The sequence below is a fragment of the Bufo bufo genome, chromosome 3 (genome assembly GCF_905171765.1).
Source record: "Bufo bufo chromosome 3, aBufBuf1.1, whole genome shotgun sequence".
NCBI classification, from domain to species: Eukaryota; Metazoa; Chordata; class Amphibia; order Anura; family Bufonidae; genus Bufo; species Bufo bufo.
The window spans coordinates 7142962-7163728 of record NC_053391.1 but is presented as its reverse complement, the minus strand read 5'-3'; the positions used below and the strand labels follow the sequence as shown (position 1 = coordinate 7163728).

Genomic DNA, 20767 nt, shown 5'->3' with positions numbered 1-20767 from the left:
TGGAAAAACAAAAACATACAAGTTGTGATAAACGCCAAGCACCGATTATACCAGAATGGGTTGTCCGTAGTCCGGATTTGGCCTAGAAGCGGATATCCAGATTCCAGGGCAAACTGCAGAAAAAAAAAAAAGGATCAACACTGGAAATACCGAGTCTTTGGAGAAACTTAATGGATTTGTCAAGAAACGTAAAAACTAAAAACACCTTCTGAAATGCCCGGAGAGACTCCTGATAAAAAGATCAAAAAACACTGAACAGCAATCTGTGAAATCTAAAATCTGTGTCAGTCTCAAAACTTTTGGCCACTACTGTAGTCGTCTCAGTGGTAAATGTCCGCAGGTCAGAAACACACGTAACGAAGCAGACGCTCAGAGAAACAATAGAAAAAGGTTTATTGTTTTTACAGAAAGATTGAATAAAAAAAATAATTTAAAATCACTTTGTAGCCACAATGACGACCCCCCTTCCCCCTCCCCCCATACAGGCAGGGCCCGGGGTCACTAGGAGCCATAGTTGGCCTCGTCGAAGGCCTTCCTGGCTCTCTTCAGCTCCTCATTCATGGTCAGCAGGTCCTTCACTCTGGCAAACTTGCGAGGGTCCTTCCGGATCAGGAACACGATGTCCTCCACCTGGACCCGGCCCTGGCGCCCAATGGACATGGCCTTATGAGTCTGGAGGAAGAAGGGCAGGATGAGAAGACGGGTTGAGGATAACATGCTGCTGTGAGACTACAACCCCCAGCATCCTCTCCAATATTAAAGGGGTTCTGCACTTTGTTTAAAATGATGATCTATCCTCTGGACAGATCATCAGCTTCTGATCGGCGGGGGTCCGACACCTGGGACCCCCGCCGATCAGCTGTTTGAGAAGGCAGCGGTGCTCCGGCAGCGCCGCGGCCTTCTCGCTGTTTACTGCAAACCCAGTGACGTCACGACTAGTATCACTGGCCTGGGCGGGGCTAAGCTCTGTTCACTTGAATGGAGCTTAGCTCCGCCCACGCTAGTTGATACTAGTCGTGACGTCACTGGGCCAGCGGTAAACAGTGAGAAGGCCGCATCACTGCTGGAGCGCCACTGCCTTCTCAAACAGCTGATCGGCGGTTGTCCTGGGTGTCGGACCCCCGCCGATCAGATGCTGATGATCTATCCAGAGGATAGATCATCAGTTTAAACTAACTGCAGAACCCCTTTAAGGTGTCAAGTCACAATGCTAACGGCTGGAGAACGTCAGGATGGAAACCACCGCCCCAAACTCCTCTGAGGTCAGTAAGACGGGGCCCCCCATCTCTACACCCCAGTACACGGCATCTGCGCACTCACCATCTCTGTGACGAACTCGATCACAAGGTCTTCCAGGATGTCCACCGATTCTGTATACGGGTTCTGATCATCCCCGAAGCCGTACATCATGCAGCGGACTGTGGGGGAGAAGAGATCGTCCATGAGGAGGGCAACCTGCTGGCGGACTACAACTCCTCACATGTTCTGACAGTGTTCAACTGTCTCAGGATGGAAGAAGGAGTTGTAGACTCACAACAGCTAGGAACCACTGCTGTAAAGCAGTACAGGAGCAGCGCTCCACAGCAGGAGGCACAGCGCGCGCGCTCCACAGCAGGAGGCACAGCGCGCGCGCTCCACAGCAGGAGGCACAGCGCGCGCGCTCCACAGCGGGAGGCACAGTGCGCGCTACAGGTGCAGCGCTCCACAGCAGGAGGCACAGTGCGCGCTACAGGCGCAGCGCTCCACAGCAGGAGGCACAGTGCGCGCTACAGGCGCAGCGCTCCACAGCAGGAGGCACAGTGCGCGCTACAGGCGCAGCGCTCCACAGCAGGAGGCACAGTGCGCGTTCCACAGCAGGAGGCACAGTGCGCGCTACAGGCGCAGCGCTCCACAGCAGGAGGCACAGTGCGCGCTACAGGCGCAGCGCTCCACCCACTCTTAAAACAAATCCCTGGTTCTTGAGACTTTCTATAGAAACCTGGGTACAGCCGCTGGAGAGCGGGGTGTGAAGACTTACGCTCTTTAGAGAAGAGGCGTTTCCTGCGCCCGGGGCCGCCTTCCGCGCCGCCTGCCTGATCCTCGTTCTCCTCCTCAAACTGGTAAAACAAAGAAGAAATCAGAATCACAATGAAGATAACGGCAGATCACGGGGTGAATATTAATGCAACAGCCTCCCTGATCTCCAGGAGCTGCACTACAAGATGGGGGGACACAAGAGACTACGGGTGACGCCTCATCCAGCCAGGAGCAGTCACACTGATATTATACAGAATAAGACATGCTTAGCCTTGTAGTTCTGCAAGGACAGGGAAGCACAAATCTATAAAAAGCCACCGTCCCCCATCACATTACCGTCTGGTCGTCATCCTCATCCGCCATCTTGCAGTCTCTAATCAACAACTTCCGCCCGACTGAAGAGCCACTTCCGGCTTCTCGGAACACGGCCCCTTTTTACGACACTGGTGGCGCAACGTCATTCGTCACATGACCGCTCGGCGCCGAGTTTGAAATTAACTGCTGTGAGGAGACGAGGGAGTCGGGACCGGTGAACGGGGCTAGAGCCGGTGAGCTGACACTCTACAGGGGGCTGGGCCTGGGAGCTGACACTCTGCAGGGGAGCTGACACCCTGCGGGGGGCTGGGCAGGGGAGCTGAGTCCTGACACCCTGCGGGGAGCTGGGCAGGGGAGCTGACACCCTACAGGGGGCTGGGCCGGGGAGCTGACACCCTACAGGGGGCTGGGCCGGGGAGCTGACACCCTACAGGGGGCTGGGCCGGGGAGCTGACACCCTACAGGGGGCTGGGCCGGGGAGCTGACACCCTACAGGGGGCTGGGCCGGGGAGCTGACACCCTACAGGGGGCTGGGCCGGGGAGCTGACACTGTACCCGGGGAGCTGACACTCTACAGCGGGCTGGGCCGGGGAGCTGACACCCTACAGGGGGCTGGGCCGGGGAGCTGACGCCCTACAGGGGGCTGGGCCGGGGAGCTGACGCCCTACAGGGGGCTGGGCCGGGGAGCTGACGCCCTACAGGGGGCTGGGACCGGGAGCTGACACCCTACACAGCGGGCTGGGCCGGGGGAGCTGACACCCTACAGGGGGCTAGAGCCGGTGAGCTGACACCCTACAGGGGGCTGGGCCGGGGGAGCTGACACCCTACAGGGGGCTGGGCCGGGGGAGCTGACACCCTACAGGGGGCTGGGCCGGGGGAGCTGACACCCTACAGGGGAATCACTGCTCTGATGGACCCAGGAGCTGACAATTTAAGAGGCTGCTGGGACTGTAGTGTGACCGAGGTCGGTGACTGGACCCAGGACTACTTGTCCAAAGAGCTAACAATCTACTGATTCTGCCGTGCTAGTGGTGGCGTTTCCTCTGGACGATATATAAATAACGTGGCGGTTTCTTCTTTTCTGCAGGAAAGATGCGGAGGAGCTCGGTCACTAACAGGCAGTCCATGGTGCCTCTGCGGGTCCAGGACAGCAACCGGCCGTGTGTGACCACCCCCCAGGCGTAAGTGCTGCCCCCGGCATAGTGCGACCTGCAGAACCTCCTAACACACACCTCAGCCGCTGCAGAACCTCCTAACACACACCTCAGCCGCTGCAGAACCTCCTAACACACACCTCAGCCGCTGCAGAAACCTCCTAACACACACCTCAGCTGGTGCAGAACCTCCTAATACAGACCTCAGCTGCTGCAGAACCTCCTAATACACACCTCAGCCGCTGCAGAACCTCCTAACACACACCTCAGCCGCTGCAGAACCTCCTAATACAGACCTCAGCTGCTGCAGAACGTCCTAATACACACCTCAGCCGCTGCAGAACCTCCTAACACACACCTCAGCCGCTGCAGAACCTCCTAATACACACCTCAGCTGCTGCAGAACGTCCTAATACACACCTCAGCCGCTGCAGAACCTCCTAATACACACCTCAGCCGCTGCAGAACCTCCTAATACAGACCTCAGCTGCTGCAGAACCTCCTAATACACACCTCAGCTGCTGCAGAACGTCCTAATACACACCTCAGCCGCTGCAGAACCTCCTAATACAGACCTCAGCTGCTGCAGAACCTCCTAATACAAACCTCAGCTGCTGCAGAACCTCCTAATACAGACCTCAGCCGCTGCAGAACCTCCTAATACACAGGTCGGCCGCTGCAGAAACCTCCTAATGCACACCTCAGCTGCTGCAGAACCTCCTAACACACACCTCAGCCGCTGCAGAACCTCCTAATACACACCTCGGCTGCTGCAGAACCTCCTAATACACACCTCAGCCGCTGCAGAACCTCCTAACACACACCTCAGCCGCTGCAGAACCTCCTAATACAGACCTCAGCTGCTGCAGAACCTCCTAATACACACCTCAGCTGCTGCAGAACGTCCTAATACACACCTCAGCCGCTGCAGAACCTCCTAATACACACCTCAGCTGCTGCAGAACGTCCTAATACAAACCTCAGCTGCTGCAGAACGTCCTAATACACACCTCAGCCGCTGCAGAACCTCCTAATACAGACCTCAGCTGGTGCAGAACCTCCTAATACACACCTCAGCTGCTGCAGAACCTCCTAATACACACCTCAGCTGCTGCAGAACGTCCTAATACACACCTCAGCCGCTGCAGAACCTCCTAATACACACCTCAGCTGCTGCAGAACGTCCTAATACACACCTCAGCTTCTGCAAAACCTCCTAATACACACCTCAGCTGCTGCAGAACGTCCTAATACACACCTCAGCCGCTGCAGAACCTCCTAATACAGACCTCAGCTGGTGCAGAACCTCCTAATACACACCTCAGCTGGTGCAGAACCTCCTAATACACACCTCAGCTGCTGCAGAACCTCTTACAATCTCTCCTCTGTTCTTTACTGACTTGAGATATTTTGTGTTTCTCTTCCAGTAAGGAGGGACTGGGAAAACTCAGTCTGACCCGACCACAATCCGGGACCTCAGAGAGGAAGACCAGCTTTTTTGGGAGAAGGTAAAAAAGTGTCTTACAATGCAAGTCATGTGACCCTGTCCATCTGGGTGCACAACTGACTGGTAGAGCTCTGGCACCGCTGATCTCTAGTGAATGGAACGGCTGCATTCTCAGTGATGTCACCGCTAATCTCTAGTGAATGGAACGGCTGCATTCTCAGTGATGTCACCGCTGATCTCTAGTGAATGGATAGGCGGCATTCTCAGTGATATCACCGCTAATCTCTAGTGAATGGATAGGCTGCATTCTCAGTGATGGCACCGCTGATCTCTAGTGAATGGGTAGGCTGCATTCTCAGTGATGTCACTGCTGATCTCTAGTGATGGATAGGCTGCATTCTCAGTGATGTCACCGCTGATCTCTAGTGATGGATAGGCTCCATTCTCAGTGATGTCACTGCTGATCTCTAGTGAATGGATAGGCTGCATTCTCAGTGATGTCACCGCTGATCTCTGGTGAATGGATAGGCTGCATTCTCAGTGATGTCACCGCTGATCTCTGGTGAATGGATAGGCTGCATTCTCAGTGATGTCACTGCTGATCTCTAGTGAATGGATAGGCTGCATTCTCAGTGATGTCACTGCTGATCTCTAGTGAATGGATAGGCGGCATTCTCAGTGATGTCATCGCTGATCTCTGGTGATGGATAGGCTGCATTCTCAGTGATGTCACTGCTGATCTGTAGTGAATGGATAGGCTGCATTCTCAGTGATGTCACTGCTGATCTCTAGTGAATGGATAGGCGGCATTCTCAGTGATGTCATCGCTGATCTCTGGTGATGGATAGGCTGCATTCTCAGTGATGTCACTGCTGATCTGTAGTGAATGGATAGGCTGCATTCTCAGTGATGTCACTGCTGATCTCTAGTGAATGGATAGGCGGCATTCTCAGTGATGTCACCGCTGATCTCTGGTGATGGATAGGCTGCATTCTCAGTGATGTCACTGCTGATCTCTAGTGATGGATAGGCTGCATTCTCAGTGATGTCACCGCTGATCTCTAGTGATGGATAGGCGGCATTCCCAGTGATGTCACCGCTGATCTCTAGTGATGGATAGGCGGCATTCTCAGTGATATCACCGCTAATCTCTGGTGAATGGATAGGCTGCATTCTCAGTGATGTCACTGCTGATTTCTAGTGATGGATAGGCGGCATTCCCAGTGATGTCACCGCTGATCTCTAGTGATGGATAGGCTGCATTCTCAGTGATGTCACCGCTGATCTCTAGTGAATGGATAGGCGGCATTCTCAGTGATATCACCGCTAATCTCTGGTGAATGGATAGGCTGCATTCTCAGTGATGTCACTGCTGATTTCTAGTGACTGGATAGGCGGCATTCTCAGTGATGTCACCACTGATCTCTGGTGATGGATAGGTGGCATTCTCAGTGATGTCACCACTGATCTCTAGTGATGGATAGGCGGCATTCTCAGTGATGTCACTGCTGATCTCTAGTGATGGATAGGCTCCATTCTCAGTGGTGTCACCGCTGATCTCTAGTGATGGATAGGCTGCATTCTCAGTGATGTCACCGCTGATCTCTGGTGAATGGATAGGCGGCATTCTCAGTGATGTCACTGCTGATCTCTAGTGATGGATAGGCTCCATTCTCAGTGGTGTCACCGCTGATCTCTAGTGATGGATAGGCTGCATTCTCAGTGATGTCACCGCTGATCTCTGGTGAATGTCCCCAGCCTAATTCTGTCCTGTTTGTCTTCTAGGACCAGCAGCACTAGAAACAGTCAGTATGGGGCTTTTGGTGGCTCTGAGAAGATTAAGGACCCGCGGCCTCTCCATGATAAGTCCTTCATCCAGCAGTGTATCCGCCAGCTGTGTGAGGTGCGTCTCTGTACAATTACCCTGATTTACATATGCAGATTACACCCGCTCCACAAGTTGTAATAAATATAAAATAACCCAACCTTGCTGACTGTCTCCCTGTGATTATTCCATTGCACAGCCATAGAGGAGCCAGTAGATGGCGCCCTGTATAATGCCTTAGGACGGAGGTTGTGCGCGGTTCTCCTCACCTTTCTCCTTCTTGATTGATTTGCAGTTTCTCAATGAACATGGCTACTCGCAGACCCTCACGGTGAAGTCCCTGCAAGGCCCCTCCACCAAGGACTTCCTGAAGATCTTCGCCTTCATCTACAGCTTCATCTGCCCAAACTACGAAATCCCAAACTCCAAGTTTGAGGAGGAAATTCCCAGAGTGTTCAAAGAGTTGGGGTGAGTATGTCCCTGTGTCAGACCCCTTTAAAGGGGCGGCAATAGCCTATAATAGTGCTGGAGCGTTATAAGAGGAGCGGCTGATATCAGTCACATATAATGTAATGTCTCTGGAGGTTATATCAGCGCTGGAGCGTTATAAGAGGAGCGGCTGATATCAGTCACATATGATGTAATGTCTCTGGAGGTTATATCAGCGCTGGAGCGTTATAAGAGGAGCGGCTGATATCAGTCACATATGATGTAATGTCTCTGGAGGTTATATCAGTGCTGGAGCGTTATAAGAGGAGCGGCTGATATCAGTCACATGTGATGTAATGTCTCTGGAGGTTATATCAGTACTGGAGCGTTATAAGAGGAGCGGCTGATATCAGTCACATGTGATGTAATGTCTCTGGAGGTTATATCAGTACTGGAGCGTTATAAGAGGAGCGGCTGATATCAGTCACATGTGATGTAATGTCTCTGGAGGTTATATCAGTACTGGAGCGTTATAAGAGGAGCGGCTGATATCAGTCACATGTAATGTAAGGTCTCTGGAGGTTATATCAGTACTGGAGCGTTATAAGAGGAGCGGCTGATATCAGTCACATGTGATGTAATGTCTCTGGAGGTTATATCAGTACTGGAGCGTTATAAGAGGAGCGGCTGATATCAGTCACATGTGATGTAATGTCTCAGGAGGTTATATCAGTGCTGGAGCGTTATAAGAGGAGCGGCTGATATCAGTCACATGTGATGTAATGTCTCTGGAGGGTATATCAGCGCTGGAGCGTTATAAGAGGAGCGGCTGATATCAGTCACATATGATGTAATGTCTCTGGAGATTATATCAGTGCTGGAGCGTTATAAGAGGAGCGGCTGATATCAGTCACATGTGATGTAATGTCTCTGGAGGTTATATCAGTACTGGAGCGTTATAAGAGGAGCGGCTGATATCAGTCACATATGATGTAATGTCTCAGGAGGTTATATCAGTGCTGGAGCGTTATAAGAGGAGCGGCTGATATCAGTCACATGTGATGTAATGTCTCTGGAGGTTATATCAGTGCTGGAGCGTTATAAGAGGAGCGGCTGATATCAGTCACCTATGATGTAATGTCTCTGGAGGGTATATCAGTGCTGGAGCGTTATAAGAGGAGCGGCTGATATCAGTCACATATGATGTAATGTCTCTGGAGGTTACATCAGCGCTGGAGCGTTATAAGAGGAGCGGCTGATATCAGTCACATATGATGTAATGTCTCTGGAGATTATATCAGTGCTGGAGCGTTATAAGAGGAGCGGCTGATATCAGTCACATGTGATGTAATGTCTCTGGAGGTTATATCAGTACTGGAGCGTTATAAGAGGAGCGGCTGATATCAGTCACATGTGATGTAATGTCTCTGGAGGTTATATCAGTACTGGAGCGTTATAAGAGGAGCGGCTGATATCAGTCACATGTGATGTAATGTCTCTGGAGGTTATATCAGTGCTGGAGCGTTATAAGAGGAGCGGCTGATATCAGTCACATATGATGTAATGTCTCTGGAGGTTACATCAGTGCTGGAGCGTTATAAGAGGAGCGGCTGATATCAGTCACATGTGATGTAATGTCTCTGGAGGTTATATCAGTGCTGGAGCGTTATAAGAGGAGCGGCTGATATCAGTCACATATGATGTAATGTCTCTGGAGTTTATCAGCGCTGGAGCGTTATAAGAGGAGCGGCTGATATCAGTCACATGTGATGTAATGTCTCAGAAAGTTATATCAGCGCTGGAGCGTTATAAGAGGAGCGGCTGATATCAGTCAAGTATGATGTAATGTCTCTAGAGGTTATATCAGTGCTGGAGCGTTATAAGAGGAGCGGCTGATATCAGTCACGTATGATGTAATGTCTCTGGAGGTTATATCAGTACTGGAGCGTTATAAGAGGAGCGGCTGATATCAGTCACATACGATGTAATGTCTCTGGAGGTTATATCAGCGCTGGAGCGTTATAAGAGGAGCGGCTGATATCAGTCACGTATGATGTAATGTCTCTGGAGGTTATATCAGTACTGGAGCGTTATAAGAGGAGCGGCTGATATCAGTCACATGTGATGTAATATCTCTGGAGGTTATATCAGCGCTGGAGCGTTATAAGAGGAGCGGCTGATATCAGTCACATGTGATGTAATATCTCTGGAGGTTATATCAGCGCTGGAGCGTTATAAGAGGAGCGGCTGATATCAGTCACATGTGATGTAATGTCTCTGGAGGTTATATCAGCGCTGGAGCGTTATAAGAGGAGCGGCTGATATCAGTCACATGTGATGTAATGTCTCTGGAGGTTATATCAGTACTGGAGCGTTATACTGTATACAGGGGGTGTCAGCAGTGGAGATGTGGGGGATGGGTCACCATATAGAATGATGATGCGATTTCTCTCTTATTGGCAGGTATCCATTCGTCTTGTCCAAGAGCTCGATGTATACAGTGGGGGCCCCGCACACGTGGCCGCAGATCGTGGCGGCTCTCGTCTGGTTGATTGATTGTGTTAAGGTATGGGGGAGGGGGTTATAATCTCTACCTGTCCGTATGAGGCATAGATCATGGGCCTGAGTCAAGGAACTGATCATATAGTCCTCTGTTAAGTAATTTATAATGATTCATTTATGGAAATCTATCCTGGCTGCAGTGTAAAGCATGGGGTAGGATCAGAACAGCAGGTAGACTCTTAGACAGTAACCTAGGCTCCAGCAGACAATGCCCTGATGACGGCTGTGCTCTTATGGAGCAGACACTGAATATAAACCCACTCAGCTTCCAGTACCATCTACCCAGGGCAGATTCCTTCTCTCAAATCTCCAGTAACGAGGCAATTATTATTTATTTATTTTTTTCTCTGCCAAAAAAAAAATTATAATCAAAGGTAGGGATCGAACGATTATCGGTTTGGCCGATATTGAGGATTTTGAACGTTATCGGTATCGGCATCTATTTTGCCGATATACCGATAACGTATTGGGAACACAGATCTCGCTGCTCTCAGCGCTCTCTGTGTTCCCTCCGCAGCACAGGGGAGAAGGAAGCAGTGTCTCCTCCCCCTGTGCTGCTGCTGCCGCCAATGAGAGGAGAGAAGACAAGAGGAGGGGAGGGGCTGTGGCCGCTGCGCCACCAATGAAGATGAGTCTTTCATTCATATACAGGAGGCGGGAGCTGCAGAATCACATAGCCGGCTCCCGACCTCTATGAGCGGCAGCTGCGATCCGCGGTAGTTAACCCCTTAGGTGCCGCGGATCGCAGCTACCGCTCAGAGGTCGGGAGCCGGCTATGTGATTCTGCAGCCAGCTCCCGCCTCCTGTATGTGAATGAGAGACTTATCTTCATTGGTGGCGCAGTGCGCCCCCCCAAGCCCCCCAGTATTAATCATTGGTGGCGCAGTGCGCTCCCCACCCCCATCCCAATAGTAAAAACATTGGTGGCGCAGTGCGCCCCCCCCCCCAGTATTACTCATTGGTGGCAGTGGCCACAGGATCCCCTCTCCCCTGCTCCTCCGATCGGAGCCTCAGCTGTGTAATCCTGGGGCTCCGGTCGGTTACCATGGCAGCCAGGACGCTATTGAAGCCCTGGCTGCCATGTTCAGCTCCCTGCTGCTGTGTGCACAAAGCAAGGAGCAGCAGGGACAGTGTGAGCTCCTATTCACCCTGATAGAGATCTATCAGGGGGAATAGGACAAGGGTTCTAGTCCCTAAGGGGGCTTAAAGTTAGTAAAAAAAACCACAAAAATATTAAGTATAAATGAAAAAGATTTACAAAAAAAAAAAAATACACGTTAACAATAAACATATTAATTTTCAGCAGATTTGTGTAGGAAATTTATTTTTTCTCAAAAATGAAAATTCCCAGAATATCGGTATAAATTATCGGCTATCGGCCTGAAAATTCACAAATTATCGGCCCTAAAAAATCAATATCGGTCGATCCCTAATAAAGGTGTCACTCTGTTCTGTGCAGATATCAACACCAGTGAAACTACCCCAAAGCATAAATATGTATTACTATTTATCTCAGCAGTAATGTTGATCGTGGACATTTAACTCCTCAATCCTGACCACGGCATTTGAGCGCGCTGAAACCGAAAGTGTGCACTTTCAGTTGTGCTCCGGCTCCCCCGTGTGGCGATCGGAGGAGCCGGAGCGTGTACGCAGCAGCCCCTGTCGTTATGAATGACAGGAGGCTGCTGCATAGTATTTCCTAAGGAGCCCTTGTCTGTAATATGGCTCCATAGGAAAGTAATAAAATCATCATAGACTCCAATGCAGGTGCATTGGAGTCTATGATAGCAATCAGATGATTGCCTGTTATAGTTCTCTATGGAAACTATAAAAAAGTGTAAAAATAAATAATTCAAATCACCCGTCCTTTTCACAAAATAAAAGAACGAATAAAAGTAACCGGTCAATTTTATCGAACATCGTAATCAAAAAATCCGTAAAACTGTGGTGAAATTGCTTGCACCCTATTTGGAATTTCTTTTTTCTTCTGCTTCCCACTACATCATATGCAATATTAAATGGTGGCGTTGGAATGTACAACTTGTCCCGCAAAAATCAAGCCCTCATATGGCTATGTGAACAGAAAAATAAAAAAATATGGCTCTTGGAAGGCAGGGAGCGCTAAACGGAAACGCAAAAAAAAACAACACTCCAGTTCTGAAAGGGTTAATATTTAACTAAAATGTAACCATAAATACCAATGTATCTAGTTTAATGTGTTTCATAATAAATAAATAAAAATTAAAATAAAAAAATTGAGTATAATCAAAAACCTAACCTGACAACAAATGCCATTCCCCTCCCCCTCTACTAGACACTGGTCGTCATCCCCAGTTAATATATTAATAATAAGCACAGAACAAATTATTTGTATTAAAAACGATTCTTTATTTTATGTTCAATGGAAACCTATTCCTTCCACATATCTTCTGATTGACTATAAATTATAACTTTGTAATGTTATAAAAAACAATAAAAATGACTGAGGGGAAGAGAGTATAAAAGCAGGTAAGTGTGCGCAGCGGTAGAGGCTTCTACAGAGCACGGCGGATATCTGCTGTCCGCTAATGGCCGCTCCTCTGTATGCTCCTTCCAGATGTCCTGTGTGCTAAAGGAAGACAACCACGTGTTCGAGGAGCCACAAATGTCTGAAACAAGTGAGGAGGGGATTGACTTCAATCAGGTAATGTCGTTATCTGCTGCTACACAATCCATGTCCTATAAAGTATGTGCCCCCCTCATCTCCTGCAGAACAATGTACAGTCTGTATATAGAAATAATCTACAAAGAAAGGTGACTATATACATTACTGATCCTGGGTTACATCCTGTGTTATACTCCAGAGCTGCACTCACTATTCTGCTGGTGCAGTCACTGTGTACATACATTACTTATCCTGTACTGATCCTGAGTTACATCCTGTATTATACTCCAGAGCTGCACCCACTATTCTGCTGGTGCAGTCACTGTGCACATACATTACTTATCCTGTACTGATCCTGAGTTACATCCTGTATTATACTCCAGAGCTGCACTCACTATTCTGCTGGTGCAGTCACTGTGTACATACATTACTTATCCTGTACTGATCCTGAGTTACATCCTGTATTATACTCCAGAGCTGCACTCACTATTCTGCTGGTGCAGTCACTGTGTACATACATTACTTATCCTGTACTGATCCTGAGTTACATCCTGTATTATATTCCAGAGCTGCACTCACTATTCTGCTGGTGCAGTCACTGTGTACATACATTACTTATCCTGTACTGATCCTGAGTTACATCCTGTATTATACTCCAGAGCTGCACTCACTATTCTGCTGGTGCAGTCACTGTGTACATACATTACTTATCCTGTACTGATCCTGAGTTACATCCTGTATTATACTCCAGAGCTGCACCCACTATTCTGCTGGTGCAGTCACTGTGTACATACATTACTTATCCTGTACTGATCCTGAGTTACATCCTGTATTATACTCCAGAGCTGCACTCACTATTCTGCTGGTGCAGTCACTGTGTACATACATTACTTATCCTGTACTGATCCTGAGTTACATCCTGTATTATACTCCAGAGCTGCACTCACTATTCTGCTGGTGCAGTCACTGTGTACATACATTACTGATCCTGAGTTACATCCTGTATTATACTCCAGAGCTGCACTCACTATTCTGCTGGTGCAGTCACTGTGTACATACATTACTTATCCTGTACTGATCCTGAATTACATCCTGTATTATCCTCCAGAGCTGCACTCACTATTCTGCTGGTGCAGTCACTGTGTACATACATTACTTATCCTGTACTGATCCTGAGTTATATCCTGTATTATACTCCAGAGCTGCACTCACTATTCTGAAGCTAATAAATTAATGACCTGGTAGAATGCCTCCACCGTATTATGAGTACAGCTCTGGAGCTTCTGTGTCTCACATAAAGGTTGTATGAGGATATAATATTCCGTTCTCTGGTATATATAATATAGTATGTGTGCTGATTTCTGATATGACTATGGGGTAGATGCCGTCCTGTGTGTGCTGTGGCCCCCGTCACGTTGGCCCCCGTGTAACGCACTCTCCGGTTGTTGCAGCTGTTCCTGGATTACACCATCCGCTGCTACCAGCAGTTCATGAAAGGAGGGGACACGTTCGAGGAGATAGACTCCGAGGTGCAGTTCCGGCTCAGTAAGTGGCTCTAATCTCAGGGGCCCCTCGTATTACAGATTTTGTGAATTCCTCACCTTTTTCAAGATCTCTGCTTACTGTAAGTCAGTGGAAGCATTCTTCTTTACGTCCAGAGGCTGAATTCCTTCCCTGGCCTAAAAATTCGCACAGCTGAGGGTTTGTCACAGTTGTATCCAGTTTAGGTAAATCTTTTGAGAGCTAAGTAATGTGATACATTTATCCTGAACTGATACATTGTAACAGAACTGTTAGAGCAGGACAGAGATTTGTGCCACTGTGACTGGCTTCCAAAATAATTGCAGGTCACTAACAGCAAGCAGAGATCTTGAAGGTGGGGCAGAACAGGACATGATTGTATATGTAGCACCGGACCCTGCCCGGGGGCGCACTGTGATGTACCCCCATCTTATTCTCGTGTCTTTCCCGCGCAGAGGACATGTACGGCGCGGATGAGTCTCAGCTGGATTCTCTGCAGGCCGAGGGGAGGCGACTAATGGAGGAAATAGAGCGGCTGGAGAAGGACAAGGAGAGGGAACCGGTGGGTGTCGGACCCTCCATGGGGCCTCTGGTTTTGGTTGTCAGAAGCAGATGGTGTATTTTTCTTGCAGTGTATTACTCGGTCCTCATTGTGATAACTAGGACCCGATGTCGTCCTGCTGGAGCGTCTGCGCGCTGCGCGTTGGGGGGGTCTGACCGCCATTGTGTGTTTTTTGGGGTTTCAGGACCGTTTAGCCTCTATGAGGAAGCTGAAGGTTTCCCTCCAAGCAGACATCCAGAAATACCAGAACTACCTGACGGAGATGGAGTCTCACTCCACCTTACTGGACCAGCGGGTCAGCAGCGTGAGCGAGGAGCTGGAGGCCACAGGTGAGTGCGGGGCCCGACGGCGCCTCCTGCTGTTCACTAGATGACATGCGGCCTCCAGTGGACAGCTGGATTCTGATAGCGAACACCTCATGAGCTGCAGGTTACCTATCAGAAGAGCCAGGGGCCACATGTCATGTACAGGGGCCCCGGGATCCCACTGATCCGACGAGTCTTCCAGTCCTGTGTAATCGCTCCTCCATGTTTGTCCGCAGAGATGGAATATGAGGCCATAAGACAGGAGAACATGCGGCTGAAGAACATCCTGGACAACCAGAAGTACTCCATCGCCGACATCGAGAGGATCAAATACGAGGAAAACGAGCTGCAGGAGACCATCACCAAGCTGAGCAAAGAGCTGGACGAGGAGAAGCAGCACCTGTGGAGCGAGGAGATGAAGTACGCCAAGATCAAGGAATCGGTAAGGATTGGGTTAACCCCCGTTTATAACGGGATTGTAGGTGCCGCGGGTGTGTGGGTGGTCATGTAGGCCTTGTGGTTAAGGGGTCTGTGGAGGTAACTACTGGAAGAGCGGTGGCTGTGTATGCAGTCTGACCCGGAGACTGAGTGCTGGAGGAAGAGCAGCTCTGGAGCACACACTGCTGCTGTCACAGGTGACATTCTCTGATACATTATTGCTCGTTGTCCTCTGTCCTGTAGGTGGAGACACAAGTGGCAGAGTTCCACAAAGTAGCGCGGAAAGTGAGGCTGATTCCATCCACGGCAGAAAACGCCGGCGGCCATGACTTCCAGATCGAGTACAACCTGAACAGCGAGCAGGGCGGCCTAAACCGCTGCAGGAACAAGATCAATGTGAGTGTCCGCACCTCCTCTCCGCCAGGCCGGGCTGTGTGACTGGGGGAAACCTCGTGCCCCGGCGCCTCAGCCGGGGAGATCGGGGGATTGTTTTACTACAGTCCGTTTTTCTATCCCGCTCACAGCTCCCCCTGCTGGAGTTCCTGACAAAAACAGAAGGGCAGATTACTAGCGCCACCAACAAGAAGATGGAAGCGGAGGATCTGGTGGAGCAGGTAAGTCCCGCACCCCCAAACTGTCCCTACACATTACTGAGGAGACCCGTACCCCCAAACTATCCCTACCTGTTACTGAGGAGACCCGCAACCCCAAACTGTCCCTACACATTACTGAGCAGACCCACACCCCCAAACTATCCCTACATGTTACTGAGCAGACCCGCAACCCCAAACTATCCCTACCTGTTACTGAGGAGACCCGCAACCCCAAACTGTCCCTACCTGTTACTGAGCAGACCCGCAACCCCAAACTGTCCCCACCTGTTACTGAGCAGACCCGCAACCCCAAACTGTCCCTACCTGTTACTGAGCAGACCCGCAACCCCAAACTGTCCCTACCTGTTACTGAGCAGACCCGCAACCCCAAACTATCCCTACCTGTTACTGAGGAGACCCGCAACCCCAAATTGTCCCTACATGTTACTGAGGAGACCAGCACCCCCAAACTATCCCTACATGTTACTGAGCAGACCCGCAACCCCAAACTGTCCCTACCTGTTACTGAGACATGCACCCCTACACTGTCCCTACCTGTTACAGAGACATGCACCCCTAAACTGTCCCTACCTGTTACTGAGGAGACCCGCAACCCCAAACTATCCCTACCTGTGACTGAGGAGACCCAGTATCCATGTCCCCCGATACCCGCACCCCACATCCTTCCATATGTTAGTGAAGAGACCCCGAGTCTGCCGCTGCTCCCCGATACCCGCCCTTGTAGTGACAGCTCTCAGGAGCTGCGTTTAGGAGGATCACTTGGAGAATGTCGCGGGTGTCGTCCTCCATCACACCGGACGGTTATCAGGAACCAGTGAATGGTCGCCACAGGACACGTGGTGTAGCGGAGCGCACGTTTACCTCTGCTATACGCTGCACGTCTCTGCCGGGATTTTATGTTTTTTATTTTTATTTTTTAGTTAAATTCATTGATTGTAGAGAAGAGAAATGACACCAAAAGCCTCAAAGAGGAAGCGCAGAAGCTGGAGGATCTCAGTGTCCAGAAAGTGGAGGTAGGAGCGTCTCATGGGGTGTGTGGGAGGGGCCTGAGTGGGGTGTGGGAGGGGCCTGAGTGGGGTGTGGGAGGGGCCTGAGTGGGGTGTGGGAGGGGCCTGAGTATTAAAATGTGCCTCTCCCATACGGGTGAATATTGGGTGTTAGAATATATGTGGGAGGGGCCTATAGCTTATGTTTTTGTGGGAGGGGCCTATGTCTTAGTATTATGATGTATCTCGGAGGGGCCTGTCTATTGGGTATTATGTGTGTGGGAGGAGCCTGTATCTTCTGAGTGCGGGAGGGGTTCTTACCCATTAACCCTCGGACTACTCTTAGGAGGCAGACAAGGAGGAGAAGCGATGGACCGCAGAGATGGACTCGCTGGAGAGACATCGCCACCTGCTGGAGTCCGGGGTCAACAAGAGTCTGGAAGAAGCCACGAAGGACCTGCAGAAGGCTCGGCAGGAGTAAGTATTGCAGAATCACCTGGAGGCGGATGATGAGAGTTATACATATTGGGCGTGCTCGGTTTCCCGCGGTCGCTCCGTGGCTGATGAGAACGCCTTGGTGCCGCCGCCATCCAGGTACTGTGTAAGTAATGAGCTTCCTCCGTCCCGCAGGCTGCAGCTGGTGGAACATCAGACCGAGGAGGAGTTGAGGCAGGTGGCGAATAAGCTGGTCCCGGTGGTGACCGCCGTGGCCTCTCACATGGCAGCGATCGAGGTGAGGAACCAGTGTGACCACTGACCTCGAGGATGGAGCCATGTGATCGTGTAATGATCAGATAACTGACTCCTCCTCCTTCACTAAGCCCCTCCCCATGTGTTCCATGTACTGACCTCCCGCTGAGCCTGTGCTTATACACAGCAGCCAATCGGAACAAGCAGAGCTGCAGTGTAAAGCATAGGGCAGAATCAGAAGAGCAGTCAGGGAGGCAGCCCCAAGATCCTTTACTGGGATGACACAGAGGGTTCCAGGTAACGGAAAAAGCATTAAAGGGGTATTCTGCTTGTTAGAAATTATCCCCGTCTTCAGGATTTGGGGGACCTTGGAGCCCCCCGATATGATCATAACGGCCGCTCAAGCCTGTGATCTGACGCTCCATCTCTTTGGAAGTTCCAGATGTTGCGGAGCGCTCGGGTCTTTCCAGAACTCTCCTAGAGATGAATGAAGCAGCAGGGGGGCTCCAAGGGGTGGGGGGCTCAGAGGTAAGAGCCCCACCAATCTAGTAGTTTAACACCTTACTGCTCAGCAGTGTAATAATAGGTAGGTAGTGCTCAGCGACTTACTGGCATTTGTCATGGCCGCCTTCTGAAGGCCCCCAGGTCCGCCACGTAACTGCCGGTATTAGAGCTGTGATAGGATGGCGGTACTGTGATGCAGGAGGATTACCGGGCGGGTACCTAAAGGGGACAAAATATGGTCAAAAACTGTTAATTTTTAAATATATTTTAAAGAAAAGCCCCCTCACCTATTTCTCATATAAAAAACGGAAGAAAGAGAAGTATAATTGATATTCGAGAAAATGTCCAAAAATATTAAAATATCGTTTTTATCACCATAAAAAAAGTCCCCGACTGTATGAAAAGCCGTGTGCCCCTCAGAACCCATATAACGCGCAGCTCACCCGGCGAACGACCACCGCTACTCAGCTCCCCCCGGCAGGGAAGTGAAAGGCCTTAATTAACCATTCAGTTCCCATGCCGGGAGCTCATATGTAATGCTGCTCCGGATTACAGGAATGGCGCGGAGTGCCGGAGTGGACCCCCTCTCGTTGGGGTGATCAGTTATAATGTCCGTCACTTATTACAGAAACACGTGGAGGAGAAGCGGCTGAAGATGGAGCGCGAGTACGAGGAGTTCAAGCGCGAGGACCTGCTGCTCGACCTCCGGGAACTGCTGGCAAAATACAAGGAAAAGGCCCAAGTCCTGAGTCAGGAGGCCAGGAAGTAGAGGCCACGTGCCCCCCCCCCACCTCGCCGCTGTACAGGACCCCCCCCCCCCCCCCCCCCCCCAGTTACTGCTTTTATTCTAGATGTGTAGTGTTTCAGTGTCATCTGTTTTGGATGCTGATCTTCGTTTTTATATGTGCCCCCCCCCCTATTTATACAGATTGCGCCCCATTGTATAGAGCTTTATAGGATCCTAAACTTCTGTTTTTTGTTCTTTTATTTATCATAGAATTTTTCTAAGTGAAAATCACAAAATTAAACATGAATTCAAGGATTTTATCAGTTTCCTGGGGTTTTATTTTTGTAGGATGTTTAGTATTACAGCTTTATACACGGACATGAGCCAAAAGCATCATCCACTTGGAGGGTCTGAATCCTGGGCCGTCAGCAGTAACCTCTCCCCCCGTGACGTCACTTTTATAATTATTCTTGCTTTCTGCTTATCTGGGGCTAAAATCCTTTGGTCTTTAGACAGAATTTTTTACATTTTTCCTTCTCTAGACTTTTTATAAACAAAAAAAGTTTAATCGTGTTTTGATGGCTTTCAGTCCCGGCGTGCACCAGGCATGGAAATGATTTGTATTTTTTAATAGTGAAGACACTTTTGGACACTGCAATGCTTTATCTTTTATTTATCTTTATTTAAAACATTGGGAAAGTGGGGTGTTTGGAACTTTCTACCCACTCTTTCCTCTGCCAGCCTCCACTGCTCCGCCATGTACTAGTGCGTATTATGGCACACATACGCACGCACCTGATGCCAGCCTCGGACCATCCTGGCATCACATGTATGTACCGTATATGTAACTGAAGAGTGCCATAATAAGCACTAGCAGATGGCAGAACAGCGAGCAGAGAGGGGAGGCTGCCATGTACCGCATGCTATAGTACAGGAGGCTGGCAGAGAAAGGATTGGGCAGAGGTTGTGATCTGGCTACCTGGCAGCTGCCCATCCCAGCCTGCTATAACAGATGCATGCCTTTTTATTATACAGGAGGCTGGGATGGCGGCGTGTCGGCTGCACACTCAGGACTTTGCCTGCTGCTGTACCTGGCCTTTCCTCCTCTCCTAGTCTGTGAAGGAGGAAAGGGTGAACCACTTGGACTCTGCCCTCCTCCTATCTCATGCCCAGAGTGGCCCCAGAACCACTGTGCACTAGAGCAGCAGTAGGCAAGGCGAAGGGGGGCCAAGGCACACACCTGAAAAACAAGTGCTGTGCCTCCCTCTACAGTACTGCTGCTCCTCCTGCTTGCTCGACCCCTTGAGGAGGACTTCACTTGGTGGGCGGGATGCAACGGCGCTACCTGATGAGATTCATTTACATAGCGTGCCGCCAGCTTGTTCTCAGAAGGCAGAGGCAGCTCAACTCATCATTATGTATGGGGGCGGGCACCCTTTTAATGAATGTGATGCAGAGTGGATGGGCATGGCGAGGCACCTGGGGGCAGGAAGGAGCATCAGGGGCAGGAGGCACCTGGGGGCGGGAGGGAGCATCAGGGGCAGCGAGGCACCTGGGGGTGGGTAGGAGCATCAGATGCAGTGGGGCATCTGGGGGCGGGAAGGAGCATCGGGCAGTGAGGCACCTGGGGGTGGGAAGGAGCATCAGGGGCAGCGAGGCACCTGGGGGCAGGAAGGAGCATCAGGGGCAGCACCTGGGGGCGGGAAGGAGCATCAGAGGCAGTGGGGCACCTGGGGGCGGAAAGGGGCAGCGAGGCACCTGGGGGCAGGAAGGAGCATCGGGGGCGGAAAGGAGCATCAGGGCAGCGAGGCACCAGAGGGCGGGAAGGAGCATCATGGGCAGCGAGGCACCTGGGGGCGGGAAGGAGCCTCAGGGGCAGGAGGCACCTGGGGGGGGAGCATTAGAGGCAGTGAGGCACCTGGGGGCGGGAAGGACCTTCAGGGGCAGGAGGCACCTGGGGGCGGGAGGGAGCATCAGAGGCAGCGAGGCACCTGGGGGCGGGAAGGAGCATCAGAGGCAGTGGGGCGG

The 20767-nt window shown here is 50.6% G+C and overlaps 2 protein-coding genes across 2 annotated transcripts; one reads left to right on the top strand and one right to left on the bottom strand.

The window, feature by feature from the left end:
- Nucleotides 1-380: 380 nt before the first annotated feature.
- On the bottom strand, nucleotides 381-2390 carry TAF13 (TATA-box binding protein associated factor 13). Its single transcript, XM_040422848.1, has 4 exons — nucleotides 2353-2390; nucleotides 2018-2096; nucleotides 1321-1418; nucleotides 381-672 (listed from the first exon to the last, which is right to left on the bottom strand). Exons 1-4 carry the CDS (start codon nucleotides 2377-2379, stop codon nucleotides 502-504), a joined length of 375 nt encoding a protein of 124 aa, XP_040278782.1. The 5' UTR covers nucleotides 2380-2390; the 3' UTR covers nucleotides 381-501.
- Nucleotides 2391-2465: 75 nt separating this feature from the next.
- NDC80 (NDC80 kinetochore complex component) lies at nucleotides 2466-19020 on the top strand. Its single transcript, XM_040422847.1, has 17 exons — nucleotides 2466-2564; nucleotides 3419-3512; nucleotides 4913-4993; nucleotides 6718-6835; nucleotides 7053-7225; nucleotides 9650-9752; nucleotides 12345-12431; nucleotides 13844-13937; nucleotides 14369-14475; nucleotides 14660-14804; nucleotides 15017-15222; nucleotides 15462-15614; nucleotides 15743-15832; nucleotides 16753-16845; nucleotides 17165-17295; nucleotides 17449-17551; nucleotides 18641-19020. Exons 2-17 carry the CDS (start codon nucleotides 3424-3426, stop codon nucleotides 18779-18781), a joined length of 1914 nt encoding a protein of 637 aa, XP_040278781.1. The 5' UTR covers nucleotides 2466-2564; nucleotides 3419-3423; the 3' UTR covers nucleotides 18782-19020.
- Nucleotides 19021-20767: the final 1747 nt, after the last annotated feature.